The following is a 21,651-nucleotide window of genomic DNA, read 5'->3' on the forward strand; positions in this document are numbered from 1 at the left end:
TCAAGACGGGACAGCACCAGTGATTTGAAGAGTACAACCATTGTGATAGGATCCCTGGATTTGGAAGTTCTTGTAATCCATCCTATCACTTTTCCGGCTGTCGCAATATTTTCTTGGTTACGCTCCCTAAATGTTAGGTCGTCAGACATCATTATTCCCAAAATCCTTTACACGTTGCTTTCCTACTATGGGAAAATTTGATTGCGTTTTGTACCCTGCATTATGTTTAAGGTTCTCATTTTTACTGTATCCGAGTACCTGGAATTTATCACTGTTAAACATAATGTTATTTTCTGCTGCCCAGTCAAAAACTTGATTAATATTTGTTTGTAGTTTTTCAATGTCTTCAGCAGAGGTAATTTTCATGCTGATTTTTGTGTCATCTGTAAAGGATGATTCAAAGCTGTGCCTTGTATTTGAGTCTATATCTGATATGAGAATAAGGAAAAGCAATGGTGCAAGGACTGTACCCCGAGGTACAGAGCTTTTAACTGTGCTTGGACTATTTCATATGGCTGACTGTTACTCTTTGTGTTCTGTTCGACTAAAAACTGTGTATCCAACATACTACTTTACCAGTTTTTCCCATTGTCCTCATTTTGTGTGCTATCGCTCCATGGTCACATTCATCAAATGCCTTTGCGAAATCTGTGTATACCACATCTGCGTTCTACTTTCCTTCTAATGCCTCAGTACCACCAGGACAGAGAATTGTATGCTATTTACACCAGGGGGGGGGCAAAAACCAAAGGCAGAATCCCCCTACCAGGCAGGAAAACAAAAAGAAAAAGAAAAAGAAAACCCCGCAAGAGGACAGCGTACCCAGGTGGATCAGAGCTGGCTGCTATGATAGGTGATAACTAGCTGCGCAGTAATTGCGCAAAGTACTGTTGCTAACTGCCTCTTACTCTAAGGTGAACAAAGATGCCAGAACACTGCAGCACACAAAGGGCGGCCGAAAGCCGAGCAGCAAACAACCAAGCAGAGGCAGAAACCAAGAACTTGTGGAAGGAGGCCCCAAGCCCCAAGAGCAGTACTTACTGGGCACCTAGGGAAGGTAACCCTAGACGCATGCAGCCCAAGTACTGAAGAATTACTCTGGCTCATGCATCCCTAAGAAGACAGCCACCACACCACACAGACACAGAGCTGAGAACCAATTCATGAGCCAGAGCACACGACTTTTGCCTAGTGCATCAGCCTCAGAACTGGGGGTTTTGGGTAGCCGGCGCGAGTTCTTGGGCTCCCCCTTCCTTTTCCTGGCTAGGGGGAAGCTGCGCAGATGGCGGTGCGGCGACGTGGTGACATGCTCATTTGCTCGTATTTGTTTGTGGAGTTCTGTCCACTAGTTTGACTCTCGGTAGCAATTTCTTAACCTGAATAGGGGTTTGTTTTGGGATCCTTACCTTTCTGGGTGTCTGACCCAGTTGATGGCAGACAGAGTGCTTCCAATCACACGGGGGTTTCTATAGTCCATTGCTTCTCGTGCCTCTCTGCGGGGGCCAGGTTCTGGCTCGTGGTCCCCGGTAGGCCTAAGCCATTCACACTGACTAATGCCAAAGTCTAATATTAGCAATATCAGCCTAGATAGCTCCAGGGAGCCCAAGGGGCTCCCCTGGAGCTGGAGCTGGGGGGAGCCCAGAAAAAAACTGCTGAATATACTGTTTTGAAGTGCCCCTTTCTGGTAAGGCTTCAGTGGCTCCCTGAAACTAGCTTACAGACAATGTTCTTCTGAAATGAGTCACATCAACCCTAGAAGTCCTGTATAGCTTGCTGGGGACCAGAGCCAGAACCTGGCCAACTTACAAAGTCACAGTAAGCAGGGAACTGTAACCAAGAAAACATCCAGAAAATAAGTGAAGCAATACAGACAACTGCAAGGTTCACAGAAAAGAAATCACAAACAGCCAAACATTTCTGCAAAGGATTCACTCCAAAACTAGGTCAAACTCGTTTTAGTTATGGCTGGCCACCAACATTATTATTATTAACATCTTTATTGACAAAATTAATTACAATTTTGCCTAATCTGAGAATTTAAATTAAGTCTTATTAAAGTGAGGATAATGCTGGTATTCACTGTCACAGAGGACCGAGGGTCATACACAAGACAATAAGTCTAAACTGTAGGCCGAAGCACAGTATATATCATGGGATACAATCAATATTTTAATGTATGAATATGTGAAAACAACTTTCTATTGTGCACTGCCACACAAGGGCAGGGACAGGTTCATAAGCTTAGAAGTAATATACATAAAAATTGTTCTTCATTCTTTAAAATGGACAAGCAAATTTTGGATAAATTGTTAGGATGTCGTCCAGAACACCTGAATCAATGAAATAGTTACACAGTTAGTGGTACAAGAGGCCAGGAGGTCTAAAGCCTTTTACGGTTTCACATTCAACAATATAGTGTTCCAGTGAATGCATTAAAGATTATATGGAATGTAATTTTTGCCAATGATGATAATAACTATTGTATAAAATTTGTGTGGATCCCATCCCATGTTAGAGTTGGAAAACATGACTTTGTAGATCGATTGGCCAATGAGGCTTGCAGGAAAGAAAACATTGATTATGACTTTGGACTATCTAATGCAATTATTAGAAACATACAAATTAAAGAAATTAATTCAGATTTAGAAGAACTAAGAAATGTCCAGAGACCTGAAAGCTGCAGTATTAAAAGCTATAACAACTTTTGTAATATCAGGTATTTGTATGGTCAGCACAGTAACCAGATCAGGCAATGTGATACAGTCATTGGCCACCAACAGGTGGCAGCAGCACCACTTGGAGCTCCTGACTTCCACCTCATCATATTCTCTGTCTGGAGCTCAAAGACCATGAATTAATGCCCATGTTAAGGGAGAGGGGAGAAAACATGGAGCCACCAAGGCCCTATCAGAAAGAAAGGTTTCATTACATTCAACCCTGGTTTTCTGATGGAGTTGAACAGTGGCTCCTTGCATCTAACAGAGGAAAAAACGGAACATATCAAGAAGGAGGATAGCAAAAACAACACTTAGGAAGATAAAATGTTAGGACAGGAATCTTGACCCAGGGCAGCACAAGCCTGATGAGGACCAAGAACATCGACCAGGTATCATGTTGCTACAACCCTTTTAGACCTCCAAAATCCCTGAGCCTGAATAGCAGCCCATGACATTGGCTGCCATTTGGACAAAGCTGCATACAGTATTTGTGAACATCGCAGACCTGAAAGTAGACTGCAGGCTGGCTAAACTAAATGACACTGCAGACAACCAGGGATCAATGAACCTTGGAACAGAGAACCAAAAAAATTGGGTCAACAAACAGTGCATTCACTGAAGCAGAATGGGAGATGCACAAATAGCGACAAACCATCGCAACCTGACAACAAACGATACACCCCTGGCCAGATAAACCTTCCATCAACGATCAAGAGATACCTCTGGAAGCAAACCCTATCATTCTTCATAAGACTACAAAACCCTTAAAAGTTTCAGTACCAGAAGCAAGGCATGGGAAGGGTGAATAAGACATCCGTACAATGAAAGCAGACAGACAATATGAGCAGCAGCAAAAAGCGCACCAGCAGAAACACCAGCTGCTCTAATTCCCATAACCACAATAATGAGATGGGCCAACTTAGTGACAACCACACTAACACCAAACCTTAACACAAAAAACCAACGTTAAGTGTAGTGAAATGCCAATTTCTGGGTGAGCCCTAGTAGCTCTTTGAGGATTTGATAGTGTGTCATACTACTAGGTCCCCTTAGTCATGGAGTTCTATTAGCCTACTAGGGACCAGAGCCAGAACCTGGGCCCCCTTACAGAGGCACAGAGAATGGTGGCATTTATGCATCCACAGGGAAAGGCACCCAGAAAGTCAGCAAGACAAAAACCACTGTTGGCATGAAACATGACTACAGCCTCAAGAATCACCTAAAGAACTCCCCAAACTATGAAAGCAATAACAAATTAATTAAACTAGCACCAACTTGTTCACCCCTCTTCCCCCATTCGTTTGGGGAGACAAGAGAGGCAATCTAAGGTCAGCTGGCTATTCCACCCTCAGTTCTATGATGATGCAAACCTCCCAATGACCAGGAGTATATTGCTGCTTCCTGAAACCAACTACCCACAGAGAAGGCACAAAAGGGCACTTACCAGGGAGGAGGAAGCACCACAGGTGTCAAGACTAAGTGAAGACTCTTGGCCGCAATACACAACCCAAAGCCACATGAGGGCACTGGGGTCCAAGAGACTGACAAGATTTTGGGCCGCCAGAACCCTGTTTAACCACCAAAACCCTCACCCCTTAATATCAGCCCAGGAAATATTCATGAAGACAATCAAAAGAGCAGCATATTTCCAAACAACATGGGCACAAGGATAGATGGCATGCTAACTAGACTTAATGACACTGTGAACAACCGAAGGCAAGCCTTAGAACAGGGAACCAAGGCAACAGGATCAACCCACAAAGAATCCACCGAGGAAGCAACCTGTCCTCTTAAAAAGAACGTAGTTTTTGGCCGTTTGCCCGTATGGCCTAATATGGGTGTAATTTGAAAATGAACAAAAAAAAAAAATGAAAATAAATTTGGGATTTTTTTCAACGACAGTAAGTTAAGGGTCCTCTGATAGGTTAGGTGGCAGGAAATTCTCATAAAGTTTCAAAACGGTATGAAAAACGTTAATTGAAAGTTTCCTCTTCTAAGCTTGCCGAGTAAGCCGGACGACTCAAACAGAAAACGGAACAGTACATCACTTTTGTGAGTCGATTTCATTTCAAATTACGTCCAAATTTGGCCATAGCGTGCATACGAGCCAAAAGTGACGTTATTTTTAAGAGGACGGGTTGGAGGAAGAACCAGTGGCACAAAGAGCTGCCAGTGGATACAACACATGTCCAGTGGCAGCTAGACATGTGTTGTGTCCAGCTTAAAGTGCCTTATTCTTGATGTACCATCAATCACTTGTTGGGGTTCTGCCTCCCTTGGAAGCAGTCGGGTAAGATGGAGATGTTGCCTACTGTTGGTTGGGGGTAGGTACTTGGACAAGTCTGATTCTAGGGCTAATACGTTCCTGATGCAAGTTCCTTTCCTGCTTCACATCGCAACTACAGTATGAATAGCAAAAGGATGTTTCTGCTCAGGGTTTGCTCCTTTACCACCACAATGAGGGAGCAAACAATGACTCGTTTTGCTGGCATCTGGTCCCACAATGTGTGTGCTTTCTGGGTTGTTTCCTGTGGCCTGCAGTGGAGCTGGTTGGTTCCTCTCCCATTTTCGAGGTCGGGCCTTGTTGGTCAGTACTACTCCCCAGCACTGTCAGATTATTCCATGTTGGTTGGGCTCTGGTTTGGTAAATGTCACCATGTTCCTTTGATGGGTCAAGGTTGTTATAAGCCCCGAGTAAGACTAAGCAAATCTACATTACTTCCTTCAGGGGTGAACAGCTTTACCCCCTGTCCAACTTTCCTCATGACCCGTTGGCCCAAATTTGTTTGCTAATACAGGCTGGAGATTGGATGGTGTCCCTGGACTTCAAGGATGCTTATTGTCATGTCCCTATACATCACTAATTCAGGACTGACTAGGTTTTGTTGTGGGGTATCAGGCTTATCACTTCAGTGTTCTACTCTTTTCTTTGACTCTGGTGCCCCTGTGAGTTTACCCAGTTAACAAAGGTCATTGTGGCCCAAGCTTCATCTCTTAGGGGTTAATGTGTTGACATATCTCAATGACTGGTTGGTGTAAGCTCCCAGACAGTCCACGTATCACCTGGCTAGGGATCTGGTTCTTTCTCAGCTCACCATGTTCAAGATCCTGGTGAACTGGAGATAGTCCCAGTTATTTCTGTCCCAGATTTGGATTTAGCTAGGCTTCATTTAGGACTTCCTGTCAGTTTCTCTATCTCTGCCCCAAGTGGCTTCGCTCTGCCTGCATCTTCATTGCATGCTGGTGTTGAACTAGCTTCAGATGGACTCACCAGTTGGTCAAGCAGTTGTGAGGGAGCCTGAAGTTTACCTGTGTTGTCTTCCTGGGCAGGGTTCAGCTCCAGGCATTGTATCTGTTTCTCCAGTTCCACCCATTTTATTGCTCTTGGGACAGGTGGGTTTGGGCCCTGCCCTCCTTTCATCACCTCTTACTTCACCGGCTTCCCATTCAGGCTTTTCAAGGTTCAGTCCTGTGGTCCCAACTTTCCCCATTGCTTGATGTGTTCATGGACGCCTCATCTCTGGGTTGGGGTTTTATGACCATCACTCGCCAGGCCACCCAGGGTAAATAGTTGAGACCCATTCCTTTGGGCGTACAGCATGTTGCACGAGTTTGTAGTAGTGTGTTCTCATCAGAACTGCTCAGTGGTTCAACCACTGCATAAAGATGTAGATAGTTATATATAACTTGTGTATAGAGTGAGTAATAAAAGCAAAAACTGTATTTCAGGTTATCCAAAGAATATAATATTATGCATATATTAGTGACAACGATATTTTTGTGTATGTCAATGTTCTGTAAAATTTATTTAAATTATTTCTCAAATAAAAACACTATTGCATAACTGAAACAGTAGTTATATTAAAAAAAAAAAACAGAATCACAAAGAAGTGAGTTGCACAACAATTTCCTTTAAGCAGTGCCAGGAACAGATTAACATGCAACAGATATACTTTACAGTATACTGTACAGGTTTGTATATTGTACTTAAACCCTGTTTTTGTCAATTATGTGTACATAAATCCAGTTATTCAGCACAAACACTGCTTTGTGTAAACCAGTAAGTGGACCAACGAACATAAAAACATTCAAGGTGAATAAGAGTCCTTGATTATCTTGAGTCTTAACATGATTTCGGGGTCTTATGAGTCTCGAGTCTTATGATGATTTACTGCTAGGTGAACAGGGGCATCTGGGTGACAAACTATTTGTTTCCGCCTCCGCCGGGGATCAAACCCGGAACCTCAGAACTATTAATCCCAAGCACTGTCCAATCAGCCGTCAGGCCCTCTGATCCTGTTCTCCTGCAACACTCATCACACTCCTGTTGTGTCAATGACCCGGCTTCCTCTAAGCTCATGAAGCCAGAAGTCGCAGATACTGTACTGGTATTTGTTCTGAATTTTTTTTTCATGTAAAGTATCATTCAATAAGAACATTTTTCTTTTTTAATAATTAATATGGGCTGAGTGAATTTTTATGATAGTCATATCAAGAGGGTTAGTAATAAACTGGTGTTGTGCATATAAAATTTATAATCAATGGAAGTAGTAATAGCTTTATTTTTTGGAATTTGCTTGGTTTAGGTCCCACAAGGTAGGTGATGAGGGATTATAAAATATTCTGGCTACAGCTTCTCAGCTAAATCACATAAACCATCACCGATGTTCCCAACTGGCCCCCTCGAGCTGGTCATTTTGACAAAGTATTATTGCTGTACAGAATGGTACATAAATATTAAATATATATTTAAAGGTGTATTCAAACAACTGGGGAAGGTGGGAAGGTTAGTCATTAGCCAAGGGGGTCCTCAATAGAAATAACAGGCTCACCCAAAAAAGCCAAAAGCTGAGAAATACAAGACATGCAATTTTTTGAATCTGCTAGATGGAAACTGAAATTTGTATCAAAATTTTGGTTACTGTATAGCTTTCTAGATACTAGTGAAAAGTACATTCCAAGTTCCTGTGTTAATTTTTAATGAAAATGTTGATAAAATATAGTACTGTACGTAATTACTAACGAATATTAATTATATTCTTTTTAACGCACTCAGGCTAGTTGACACACGGTAGCCACTCACCTGATTTTTTACTTGGATGAGGAGCTTGGGGTAGAAATTCGTGTAAAATTCATATCCTTTCCTTTGAGGAATCTGTACTCCATTAACTGGTATATGGAAAATGCAGATTTTACAGGGCATGCTTCCCACCCTTCATTTTCCAAAAACATATGGAGCTCCTCCATTCTTGCTCTATGATGATTGCGAAAGTAATTAATGGATTGTTTCTTGATAGGACTCACGAAGTGTTTCAGATTTGCTACCACAGAAAGATTCACCAACATCAATCAGTTTGTTAATGACATCTAATATTCTCAGAAAGTCATCAAATTTGAAATGAGACAGATCCGATGCTAAAATAAAAGTCCGCACTTTAGCTTGAACGTCTTGCCATATTCTGTACAGTCCGTGCTCTAATTTCTGCTTGGCATATTTCCTAGATGTAGCTACCTCAGCATCTGCCTCAGCTTCACTTGAGATGTCATCTTTGGCCACTTTCACATTGTTCTCGTGCCACTTTATGATACTTCTATAGCTTTTTAAAACATTCCACATGCACTTACTTAAATCTAAAAGACACGGAAGAAAACTCTCCTCATTTACGTACTTGCATAGATCAGAGTACTGCAGTTTGGAAAAAGATGACCCTGACCCAGTGTTACTGCCTCCACCGCTGTTGTATAGCTCCACATATCCAAGGACAATGGTAAAAGCAGAGTTATGAATGTGTGAGGTCAAATGCATATGTAACTGGTCCATTAGGGTCTGCGTCTTCCCCAGGAGACCATAGGCAATTTGAAGCTTCTCGTAATTTGCTTCATTAAAATTAGCTGCAACTCTTGCTAAAGCAACATCGAGTTGTTCCTCGGCACCTTCCAAGGTGTCCTGCAGTTTTGTGCTCAACTCTGATATACAGGTAAAGTGCTTGAATGTTGCGGCAGCTTTCTGACACTCCAGCAACAATTGTATTGCTCCTGGATAGTCCTCTGCTTTTAGCAAGCTCTGGAGTTGCACATCAGTCATCTGTAAAGTTCTTATCATTCGTAGAGATCTGATAACACTTGCAATTTTCTGTCGTTTGCTATAATTGGCAAGAATACCTAAGCTTGCAGAAGTGAACTGACTTCTACCTAGGGCTAGCTTTTTGCGGCCCTCGACACACAAGCCTACTCCTTTAATTACTTCCGTCTGTAACTCAGTCACTCTTTCCATTTCTTTACTACACTGCCCCTGCTTCTGCATGATGAGGTCAGACACCCGCCGCGACACAATCGCATGCTGCTTGCGTAGGCGTGACCTCATCCCATTAATAATATGAACATCAGCAATATCCGGAAATTTTTGCAGCTCGTGCTCACCCACATCTACATTGTCACTCTCAAAATACAACGCTTCAATACTGTCAATGACAGCCTGCTCAGCCTCTCGGGTGAGAATGTGATCATTGAGGAGACAGGCTTTTCTCTGGAGCTGAGCTGTCACCGCCGTCCGTCCCTCAAACTCGTCTGACGTTACAAATTCTGCCGCCTGCACGGGTAACGACGGCACCTTAAGTGATATCTTTTGCTTATCAATGAAAGACATAAGCTTTTCTTTGATATCCATTGTGATTTGACATGAAAAGGGTCGAACTGGGAAATATTGTGACACATCCAACGTGATCAGCTGTTTGACGTAAACAAACAATATTACTGACTTTGACTAATGCCAATAATATACATGCATTTCATCATTTATATTATATAATTTAAAATATTATATTATTTATATGGTAATTTGCATGTGAAAATGTGTATATAGAAATATATACATATTAAAATAACTTATCTTAAATGTTCTTAATAACTAAAATAATGCTTATTTTATTCAACATTTATACGTAAGAATAAGTATTGTATAATTATTTCGTAGGCATCACTCAGTAGCAATATTATTGATAAAGAACCAACGTCCAGGAGCCCGCTGGAGGCAGCTGCTCCAAACTCCACCAATGGGGAGACACGTGGACCACCTCCACGTTCCAACAATATATCTCCGTCGTTGGAATATTAACATGAAAATGCAATACTCCTAACAATAATATACAATTTAATAAACTAACAATATTGCGCTCAATTTATAAGTAGATGAGAGTTTAAGTTCGGTGTTTTTAATACGTTAATATTCGTTTTCGTTGACTATGCGCACCCGTCGGGAAGTTAAGGGTGAGCTGTCAGTCGGTGTTGGAGCTGTGAGAGAGGAAGGTCGTTGTTGTGGTCACTCGTCGCTATGAAGGCTTTCCTCGCTCTATTGGCTCTTATGGTGGCAGCCGCTGCTGGTGAGTCTATTGAATGGCGGATTTAAGGAAAACGTTACAAATTGTATGGTATAATTTAAGTTCATTAAGTTATTTATAACAGCCCTGGAGACCAAATATTTATTTCTAGCCGGGGAGACATACCATGGTAGGTTGTGATATTAATTTGTCATGTAGTGAGGCCCCATGAACCTTGATCCCTATGTCTCGACGCCGCGTGTGCTCGAGGCCCACCTCGCTGGCACCTGCCCGAGGCTCACCTCGCTGGCACCTGCCCGAGGCCCACTTCGCTGGCACCTGCCCGAGGCCCACTTCGCTGGCACCTGGCATATATATATATATATATATATATATATATATATATATATATATATATATATATATATATATATACATATATATACATATATATACATATATATACATATATATACATATATATACATATATATACATATATATACATATATACATATATATACATACATATATACATACATATACATACATATACATATATACATACATATACATACATATACATACATATACATACATATACATATATATACATATATATACATATATGCACTCTTGCAAAATGCCGTAGTTTCTAAATGTCACTTTAAAATTGCTAATAATTTTCTAAATCTCTTTAATAATTCAAATTATATTATTCATAAATGTTAACTTCTCATTAAGTTTTAAGTATTACCCCATTAAACTTGTAAATATTTCTCCTAATTATGTATGTTATGCCTGAAACAGTGTGTATTAGTGGCTTTATGTAACCATTTCTTGCCTCTGAATTCTCTACTATATCGTGTATCAAATGTATGTACTTGATATAAAATAAAATATTATTATAGACTGATCATGTATCCCCCTTGACTCCTGTCTCGAGAGAATTTAAGTTTAGTTATACTGTAATTTGTTTCCTGGGGGACAGGCAGCCTGTGTATGTTTATACGTTAGGCTAGGGTATCGAGGTATCCTCCCGCTTCTCCAGGTCGAACTACTTGCCTTCCTCGAGATGCAACTTCACAATAGTTGACTAATTCCCAAGTACCCAATTTCTGCTAGGTGAAAGGAAACATGCCTAACCATTTCTGACCTGCTCAGGATTTGAGCCCGGGATTCTTAATTGTAAGTTTAAAACCAAACCAAGTGTACTAGCGAGACTTTGTAGTTCACCTACCCTGTCTTAACTTATCATACATTGAATGCTTTTGAGAGGATTTGTCCATTCTCTAATATAGTGACCAAAATTTAACAGCTGAGTGAGGCTTTACCAGAGCAAAATTTTATTGAAGGATAATGTTTGTTTCTATTGCCAATGCTTCTTTATATAATTCAGAAGTATCCTATTTGCTATATTTTGTCCATACATACTCAATTAGTTAGGTTTTAAATGATTCAGATGAATGTGGGTGGATGTATTATTATACAGTATCTAGGTTTTTATATTAAACATAATCAGTATGGCTTTGGTTCCCAAAATTACAGTACAGTATTAAATATTACCTCGACTGCAAATTTTTCAGGCGAAACCTGCACAGGAGCGCAGGTAGAAGCAGTGGGCTTTACTTCCCAGGATGCCACCATTGTAACAAAGATTGCATACATTGCTGATTTCACCCTCTCATGTTCTAATGGTGCAAAAGTGAGTTTCATCGTTGATGTCTTAGTGTGTGGGGAGGAGGGAAAGGAAGTTGTGATGTATTGGTTTCCCTAAAAATATAATTGATAGGTGCATTAAATTAATGGTAGATTGCATTTGTGTGGGTCAGATGCCAGTCTATTCGTACTCAAAATTACTACCTAGAGTAATCGCATATTTGTCATGTACGTATATATTATTGTCCAAGGAGTACAGTACTTGTAAAGACAACAGACAAAAGCATACTTTTTCTTCAGAAATATAACAAAATTGCTGCATGCACAAATTTTGTGCATCTTTAATGTATTGGGGTACTGTAACTTTTTAGTCACTGATATTATATTTTAAGGCTAAAACCTTTGCCATTTTGACCCATGAAGTGTATGCTCATTTGAAAGCAATTCTTGGATAATATATTTTGTACCGGATTGTGCAATGGCAGTATGATACTGTGTAATGTGTGTTATTTAGCTGAAGATGGAACAATTTTTGATTTGTTTGCAGAACCTTAAGGAATGAAAACGCTTTCTTTAGTACCTTAGTATTTATACCATTGATAATTCCCTCCCTCAATTCACTAATCATCAATCATCCCGCCTCCCTCTTGCTTGCTTGTCCGGATTCCTTCTTAGTTCAGTTGTATTGTTCACAATTGATTTTATTTTTGGCAACGGGGGGGGGGGGTGAGGTGGTCATCCACCTCCTTACCAAATAGTATGGTTCTAAAAGGAAGTTAATTGAAAGTAAATTATTTAATGTTTAAATTTGAGTTGCATTGGTGATATAATGAGTACATTTTGTCATCTGTAATGATTATTAAAAAAAATTATTCCATATTTAAATTTCTCGAGAGATAATTTAATTGTCTTTAATAAGCAAATTGTGTTCCTTTTTAGGATATTGCTATAATTAAAAAGTATATTGTTAAACAAAGTACTGTACTGTATTTCAGTTTTAAGTAAGAATATTTGTCTTCCAGGACATTTCTCTGTATGCTGAAACTGTTGATGGCATCGTTGGAGTTGCTCGCTCAGTTGATGGTGTCAAGTACCAAGTAAGAAGTGCTGCTTTTACTGTACTAGTACAATTCACTAAAGCCATTTTTTCAATTTGCCATTTTAGACCTCATCGTCCTTTAGTGGGATTTTTACCAGAGAATTACTACTTGTATTTACAAACATTTTGCCTATTTTTGGCCATTTATCACAAAAGGATTGTGAGTTTACTTGATAAATTACAGAACATATCTTGATTTTGGAGGTTCCATTGTATATGCAGTACTGTATATATATATAAAATATTTTTAATATTTGTTTAAAAATATAAATTGTTCAATATTTAAACTTTTGACAATATGGATTATGCTAAATAGAAGTATGCATGTAGTCTCAGTTCAGTTAAACATGGGTGATAAGTCTGCCATTATTTTTGTTTATACAGTGGCACACAGGATTTTACCTCTGGTTTTTAAAAAGAAAAATCCGGATTCCATGGAAAACTTAATAAAATTAGGATCGTTGGTTCATCATGTAAAATAATTTTCATCAAATTGTATTTTTTTCTGTGAGGAGCCCCATCGGCTCCCTAAAGCTATCCAAACTGATATGTGCTATATTAGTTTGGGGTCATCAGTCACAAGTTATGTCTACCAGGAACCACGAACTAGAACTTGGTCCCCTCAGAGAGGCGCAGGGAGCAATAGCCTATGAGCACTTTATATTTAAAGTAAGTCATAATTGCCATCAATTGGGAAAGGACCTAGAAAGGTAGGTAGGCAAATCAAAACAGACCAGGTTTCCCTGTGCCAATCTGTGTCTGGTTACCCTGTGCAATCTACATCCCAAAAGATCAAAATAACTTCCCTAGAAAGAAACCAAACAAGCAACCCCATATGCGACTAGCATTTCCGCTCGTTAGCATTATATGTAGGAGGGCGAGTGGTAACCGGCAACCCACCGTACCAGTTTTTGAACGATGTAAAACTGCCAGGCCGGAGGGAGGGAGAGGGGGAAGTGTCGGGAAGCCTCTGGGGGCTCAACTGACGCCCTCCAAGTAAATAAATGGAAAATCTGGACTAGGACCAAAACTATATAATCTGAATTTTTCCCCTGTACTATACTATAGTTTGTCATTTTAAGGTTAGAAATTAATCATTTTTGTTTTATTTTTAGTTCTTTCTCTGTGAAACTTGAATTCTTGATTTAAGAAAGTATTATCACTTGCACAGTCCGGCGTGCGCACCCCAGCCCACCCTATGGTCGGCCTGGTGTTTCCCATGAGCGTGCCCCCTCACTAAAATGTGTGTACTCTTTCAGTTTTATCACCTCAATTTTCGTGCTACGTCATTCATTTTGATATCAAATTGTTTACAATAGAATTCTCTAAAGAGGGATATGCATATACGTTAAAAAAAAAAACAGGCGCGCTACCCATGGCAAACCAGAAAATCTGCCGAGCATTACCCCGTGAGTGAGCACCCATGCACTCACCTACAACACCTGTACCAAAATGTGTATACTCTTTTTGCAGTTTTCACACCTCGATTTTCATGCTTCGTTGTTCATATTGGTATTATCAAATTGTTCGCAATAGAATTCTCTAAAGGGGTATGTGCATAGGTCAAAAAGCCCAGCGTGCCACCTACAACAAACCCGAAAATCGTTCGAGCGTTAACCGTGAACGTGCAACTGCACCAAAATGTGTATACTCTTTTCAGTTTTCTCACCTCAATTTTCATGCTACTTCATTCATTTTTGTATCAAATTGTTCATAATCTAAAGGTGTGCATTTTAAAACTAATCCTGTAATGGTCAGGGAAAAAATGGAATTTTAACAAATATTTACATTTTGGACGCAACATGCGTCCCCGCCAGACTTCTGTAGAGTTATTTATGGACGCAATATCCATCCCTGCCCACCAAAAGTATTAAATAGATAAATATGAAAGGCAAGTTTTACCAAATGCATCAAAATGATAATTTCACCATCCTGCAATGTTGATTAAGACATCTGGCCCTCGGGACAGGAGCTAAGGGTTTGCCGTTTGGCAGCTGTAGAGGAAAACTACATCTGAGCATCCTGTTCAAGAATTGTCTAAAATTATGAATCGTAATGATTGATAGTAAATTTTTAGAGATGTGAATAGAAAATAAATAGAAAACCACTCTTTAAAATATAATAGCTGGGAAAAGTTGGGTAGATTTCATTTAACATTAAAAAACACAATATACAGTATTGCAATGTTCATTTTGTGTATTTGATATTTAGTGGAAATATATTTAGCCTGGTATGCAGTTTTGGGGGCATATTTTCTCTTGTAAATTTTTGTAAATACTGGAGACGTAAATATATTTTTACTTAATGACGCCACTAGAAAAAGCAGGTCATGTTCCTACTGAAGATGTACCAAAAATATGTACAGCAGCAAAAGGGTTCAATTTTATTTTTATTAAATTTTATGGCCATTATAACTTATAATGATCAACAAGATGTCTTTAGTTTTAATTCAACTTGTGTTAATTGAGGATATAACTTTTTAGGTAAGCTGGGTTGAGGATGCAGCCACTGCAGCATCTGGTGAGCGCCCCATCAAGCTCTATGATGAGCAAGGTTATGCTGCTCTCAGGAAGGTAAACTAACTTATGCGGTCACATCAAAGATTTCTTCTAACTTGTCTATTAAAAGAAGCATAATTGGTTTTCAAGAAGTGTGAATATTTGTGCACAAAATTAATAAACCATTGTGTATCATCATCAAACCATCATAAATTGTGTAGTTAAAAAATAGAAGCAACAAGTGTGTTACAATGTGGTATAATTAATTTATTTAAGTAGCTGATAGGAAAGCTTTAAGGAAAGTGTACAGATTAATCTATTTTTGGCTAGTTAAAATAATCATCATAGACCTGGCACAGTGCAGTATTTAGTGGAAAGGCATCAAGAAAATAGAGGCATAATATATTTGACTTGCACTGTGTGCCCGCCAAACACACACCCAAACTACGACGTTGGTACAACGTTCAAACAAGTTTTAACACTTCCTAACCAGTTATAACAACCAATATAGCAAGTTGTAACAACGTTCTAATACGTCATAAATGCGTTATGCCAAGATGTAACAACTTTATTACAAGTTGTAACAAGCGGAAAATGGAGACAGTTTCGGTTTGTGTTTCCCGGGTGTTCCTCGCTGAAATCCTCTGTGAATCTGGATGATATGTAGGAACCTTTGAATAGTTCTATAACAGATAGTGCTGCATAGCTATCCTGACTTGGCACTCTTTAGATAATAATTTGCATTAAAGTAGGTGAATGGTGAAATTATATTTTTCTAGCAGTCTGTATAGTAAAACTGACAGCACTGAGTGTGTCATGAGTGGTCACTGGGATATAAATGGGTATTTTTGTTATAAAATACCTCAGAATTACCTCTAAATTACTCAAGAAATGTGGTGAAGATCAGTGTAACAGGGAAGAAACTTCCAAATAATTGTCTACGGTGTGATGCACCCTCACTATGTCCACGGGATAAAAATACACATTGGTAAAAATCTTACTTACTAACAAAACCCCCTACAATCATAACAATGATCTTGCCTCTTGACATTTACTTTAAGATCCAATACTCCCATTTTGATAGAAGCAAGGATTTACACCCACAATATGCTAGGCAAGAATTAACACTGGATGAAAGAAACTACAGTAAGCAAACAAACATTAAACTGCATGTACACCAGTACACCATCCTCTTGCAGTTCACTATCTAAATATGGAAATACAATTATTGAACTGTAAATTGCATCTAATATTTATAAAGTAAACATAGAAACACGGTGGCAGATACAACAAAAAAAATAGAGGAAAATCATACAGGCAGAATTGATGAATCCTCACTCACAGGCAGTGAAGACCCAATAGAATGTGCTCGTCTCTCCAGGCAGTGTTCTGTAAAAAGCTCATACTATAACCGCCAGTGTTTTCTAATGTATTATGCCCAAACACTTGAGAAAACATTCTATAAAATAACTAACCTTCTAGCTGCTTACTACTTAGTCAAGCACCAAGTTCAAATTCATAAATACAACCAGTAGTTTACATATTAAATACTTTATCATACTACCAGCAGCTCTACACCAGTAGCACTCGACTGCCAACCTCTGTACTTTTTTTTTTTTTTGTAATTTCGTTGTTCTTATAAACAGACCCCCCTAGTTATTAGTGTAAAAAAGCAGTCGCAAATATACCTTTATATTCGATAAATTCTTTATAGTGTCTTGCTCGTGTACATATCTTTCAAAATTCTGTATACCTTTTTTAGGCTCAACGAGGGAACGAGGACACATCAACTGTACAAGCAATTGCTACCATCAATCTTTATCATCCAGTAAGTACAAGTGGTTGTAACCAGCTTTTGTATGAAGCATTTTCTGGGGAAGGGGGGCAAGTGGCTTCCTGAAGCTATATACAGTCCTGAGATGGTTCCCATCTACCTGGTCACATAACTGGGATGTGCCTACCAGACCCCCTCACAGATGCGCAGGGAACTGTGACATTTTGCTACTTCATCGGGGAAGGCACCCAGAAAGTCGGCAGTCAGAACTAACCTTTGCTTGGTTTAAAAAGAGGCCAAAGCCTCAATATCTGCCTAATGCATCCCCCCCCCCCCATTAGGCAGATTTTGAGGATTTTTCAAGATATGATTGAATCTCTTGAAACTAGTTTGAACTTATTCACCCCGCCGCCTCCAATCATTTTTGGGGAAGGGGCTTGCCACATCCCAGGGTCTTGAGCTGTCAGTGTTTATGCTGATGAAGTTAGGGCCACCTAACTGCTGTAGTGGTTTCTGGGTCACCTCCCTTTCATGCAGGCTCCACTAAAGTCGCATGAACCTGGCTTGTAGATTGATTGGAGCTGCTTGTGCTTAGGGTTACCTTCCCATTAAGTTTCTTAGTGCTGCCCTTCCATTTCCAGGGTTATCTTCTCTGAAGTGTTAGAAGTTGGTCCCTTACAGGTCCTCCTCACTTGTGGTGGTCCTTGCCCAGGGTGAGCCATGGGTTTTGCGACTTCTGTCCTAACCCAGGTCAGGTGCGACTTTGGCTGCCAGGGTGTATTGGTGGTACGTGGGCTTCCTTCATCGCACTGAGGTCAGCTTTCACAGCACTGTAACCCAGGCTGTGTCAGTTTTTAGGTCCAGAAAGCATCTCTGGTGTCTAGTTGTTTTGCTTGATCCTTGCAGCTATACACCGAGATGGGAACGATCTTGGTGTATAGCTGCAAGGAGCCACTGGGGCTCTCTCAAAAATTGACATTTCATTACATTCAATGCTTTTTTTTTTTTTTTGCCTTTGTACCGGTACAGATTTTTCATACATACTCTTTCTATTTCAGGGTGCTTACCGAGGCCCTTGGGTCCAATCAGAGACCATGGCTATTGTTGCTGCTATCTTCATATACTATTATGCTCTCACACAAAAGACTAGGCTAATGGCTTAGGTTGTAAAAAAAATGTTATATAAATGATGTGAATAATCTTTATTTCTAGATCATGTTCTAGTAAGGATGTGTGTGAATGGGATGTATGATTTAAAGATATTTTGTACGTAAATATAAACATTGTTGTGAGATATGTTGAGATGGTAATAAATTCTCATATTAAACACTAAAGTTTTCTTTTGATGTTCCCAAGTACTGCACAAATGTGAGTGAAGCTGGTTGACACTAGGCATTTCAATTGAGGTACAGACTGGTGAGGGCAAGCTGGGAAATGTCATACTGAAGGATCTTTTGTTACCTATATCTTGCATGAATAGTGGAAATCTTCTTGATTTTGAGAGCATGCTACACTTTCCAATTTCAGAAAAGTGTAACATAGGTTCCTCGCACTTCTTTGTGGTCCTAAGGTGACAGTTTTCCATCTAGAACAGCCCCTAAATCTCTCTCTCTCTCTGAATGTTTTGAAAGTTTTCTCACATAATTTCTAGATTGTGTATGTGGCCTGTTTTCTCCTATTCCTCATAACCAGTATGTGACATTTATTTACATTTAAGGTGATGAGGCCGCTCCTATTTATATCCACCCAATCTCATTCATATATATATGTCTAACCTACGAATTAAACAATCGAGGGATCCTTCTTCTATTATGTTATGCGGTAATTGGTTCCACAAATCAACAGCCCTATTACCGAACAAGTATTTACCCAGGTCTTTCCTAGATCTAAACTTATCCAATTTATACTCATTGTTTCATGTTCTGTCTTGTGTTAATACTTTTAATACCCTATTAATATTCCCTTTATGTCCATTCATCCACTTGCTCATCTCTATCATGTCATTCATAAATCTTCGCCTTTTTAGAGAATGTAATTTAGCTTTTGTCAATCTTTCTTTCTTCGAGGCGTTCTAGTGAATTTATATCCATTCTATAGTATGCTGACCAAAACTGTACAGCATAATCTAAATTGAGTCTAACCAGAGCAAGATACAGCTAAACACTATATATATACAGCTATACATATATATAATATATATATATATATATATATATATATATATATATATATATATATATATATATATATATATATATATATATAAACACACACACATGCACGCACGCGCGTTAGGCTTATATCCAGGCAACCCCATGGTCGAGCTACTGACCCTCCCCAGGATGCAACTCCACAACAAGCAGATCAACTCCTGGGTACTTATTTACTGCTAGGTGAACAGGATTATTAGGTAATAAATGCACGCAACCATTTCAGTCCCGCCCATAGTTCGAACTTGGAATTCCCGAGTGTAAGTCGGAAACAAACCCAACTGGGGTTTAGCGGCTGCTCTTTTTGCGGTGTCTTGTGCTGGGTTTTCCTTGGCGGGACCTCATAAATAAACTTGTGGAACTTTATTCATTATCAGTGCTACATATCCTTCCCGGCTTTGTGCCTTTTTTTGATAATTACTTCAACCCGTCCTCACACTAGGCTGTTTATTGCAGTGGCCGTTCTACCCAGACACACTCATCCGATTTTAAATTAAAACATTTTCACGCATCCGAGCAGACCGTCGTTGTCACCAATATTATTAATCACACCGCACCCGTGCCCCTCTCGGGAGTCACGAGAAAAAATATTTGTATAAAATCCATTTATTATCCGATCAACTTGGGAATAGTTTACAAATGTTTGCCATGAAATTTACGTTTTCTCTTATAGCCGAACAGCTTATTAAAGAGAACGTCGTGGCAGTGAATCATCGTGGTAAAACAATTGTATTATTGACACGACGAGTATAATCGACGTAGTTTTTATATATGTTGCCGGTCGAACGCATCCTTATGTGACCTTTAATACTTATGTTCTTATAGAACATTCTATTGCGAGCACATTGGTACAAAAATAAAATACATCGACAAAGTCAGGACAGTGAATTGAATATACACTTTTCAAAGCGAGGTTCGCCGATATGCCGCCGCGGGTAACACTTCGGCCACTTCCCACACTGTTTTGGGTGGGCTACGACATTGAATCTATATTTATATGCATATGTCCGTGTAGAGAATTTTATTGCGATTCCAATGATACCACAGTTAGCGATGTAGGACAACTGTAGGCTTCGCAACCATTAAGAGAGTGGAAACATTTTGTTGCTGTTTGGCGCTCTCGGCGAGTGATCTGAATAGTTTTTTATTTGGTGCTGATAGTCCTTATGCTTTGGCGGCATTTTATAGGTATGTTCTTATAGACAATTTTATTGCGAACACAGTGATACCAAATTTAAATACGTGCGACTTCAATTATTGTCAGGACAGTCAAAAGAGTGTACACTTTTTCGGTCTTACCGCGTAGGCGCGCGAACCGCCGAAAGCGCTTAGGGCAAAGCGCATTTTTTTTTTGAACGCCGAGAGCGCGAAAGTGTTAAAAATTGGTTTGTTGTATATAAATAAATAAAATTTTTATGTATAATATTTATGTATAGTTAGGTGTATGTTAGATTAGATGTTTAGGTTCTGTTGGCGATTATTTGTGTTTGAAGTACTGTACGTGGGTGAAGTATTTGTAGCAATCCATCCTCAGAGCGAGTCCATTCCATCCAGCAGTCGATCCCACAGACACATCAATTTTAACATACTGCTCATTCAAAACTACTTTTCTCAATTATATTATTATTATTATTATTATTATTATTATTATTATTATTATTATATATTAGCATATTGTGCACATTTAGGCACTGGTTAGGTTAGATGCTTATGTTCTGTTGCCGATTACTTGTATTTATAGCATGGGTGAAGTATTTCAACCTGTCCTTGAACCAAGTCTGTTCTATCCAGAGGTCGACCCCCAAAGATGCATTCATCAATTTTAGCATTGTTCATTCAAAATGGAACTTTGCCGAAATATAAATGAATATTGTTTATGTTAGCAGATTGTGCATATTTAGGCATTGGTTAGGTTAGGTGTTTTAGTTCTGTTGGCGATTATTTGTACAGGGGTACCTCGGTTTACGAATATAATCCCATTCCTGGAGGCGGTTCGTAAACCGAAGCGAATTTCCCCATAAGAAATCATGGGAAATGAATTAATCCGTTCCTGACTCCCAAAAAATTAACTTTAAAGTAAATTTTATACTTAATTCACCCAAATTTTCTCTACAAAAGTATGTACAAGTTATTACTTTCCTTTACTGGTGACTCCTGTTGGCGTATGGAAGACGGTGAGGAGGAGAGGCGTTACTGTTTGGAAGGGGAGTTCACTTCCATTATAACATCAGGCAGTGAGGACTTCTCTGGGGTGCATTCTCTGGCACGTTTTGCCTGCATATCACTAGGACCTGCTTCTGGCTCACTGCATGATTTTCTCATTAGAAATCATTCAATTGAAGATTGTTTTCCCTTTGCAACACTTTTCTGTAGTGAGA

The 21,651-nt window shown here is 39.3% G+C and overlaps 2 protein-coding genes across 2 annotated transcripts in view; one reads left to right on the forward strand and one right to left on the reverse strand.

The window, feature by feature from the left end:
- The window catches only part of Vps50 (vacuolar protein sorting 50), a 69,094-nt gene extending 59,629 nt beyond the window's left edge, over nucleotides 1–9,465 (reverse strand). The window contains 3 exon segments of the mRNA XM_069313923.1: nucleotides 7,801–7,816; nucleotides 7,818–8,012; nucleotides 8,014–9,465. Coding sequence (XP_069170024.1) covers nucleotides 7,801–7,816; nucleotides 7,818–8,012; nucleotides 8,014–9,384 — 1,582 coding nt within the window. The 5' untranslated portion in view covers nucleotides 9,385–9,465.
- A 477-nt stretch (nucleotides 9,466–9,942) lies between these two features.
- Nucleotides 9,943–18,397, forward strand: Tapdelta (Translocon-associated protein delta). The gene is made up of 6 exons (XM_045747420.2): nucleotides 9,943–10,096; nucleotides 11,620–11,738; nucleotides 12,715–12,789; nucleotides 15,275–15,364; nucleotides 17,052–17,117; nucleotides 18,122–18,397. Exons 1-6 carry the CDS (start codon nucleotides 10,048–10,050, stop codon nucleotides 18,224–18,226), a joined length of 504 nt encoding a protein of 167 aa, XP_045603376.1. The 5' UTR covers nucleotides 9,943–10,047; the 3' UTR covers nucleotides 18,227–18,397.
- The last annotated feature ends 3,254 nt before the right edge of the window (nucleotides 18,398–21,651 follow it).

This window comes from Procambarus clarkii, chromosome 7, assembly GCF_040958095.1.
Source record: "Procambarus clarkii isolate CNS0578487 chromosome 7, FALCON_Pclarkii_2.0, whole genome shotgun sequence".
NCBI lineage: Eukaryota > Metazoa > Arthropoda > Malacostraca > Decapoda > Cambaridae > Procambarus > Procambarus clarkii.

Coding starts and splice junctions, on each gene's coding strand:
- Tapdelta (XM_045747420.2), top strand. CDS start 10,048: ATGAAGGCTTTCCTCGCTCTATTGGCTCTTATGGTGGCAGCCGCTGCT. Junction 11,739..12,714: donor CATGTTCTAATGGTGCAAAA/GTGAGTTTCATC, acceptor TTTGTCTTCCAG/GACATTTCTCTGTATGCTGA. Junction 17,118..18,121: donor CCATCAATCTTTATCATCCA/GTAAGTACAAGT, acceptor TTTCTATTTCAG/GGTGCTTACCGAGGCCCTTG.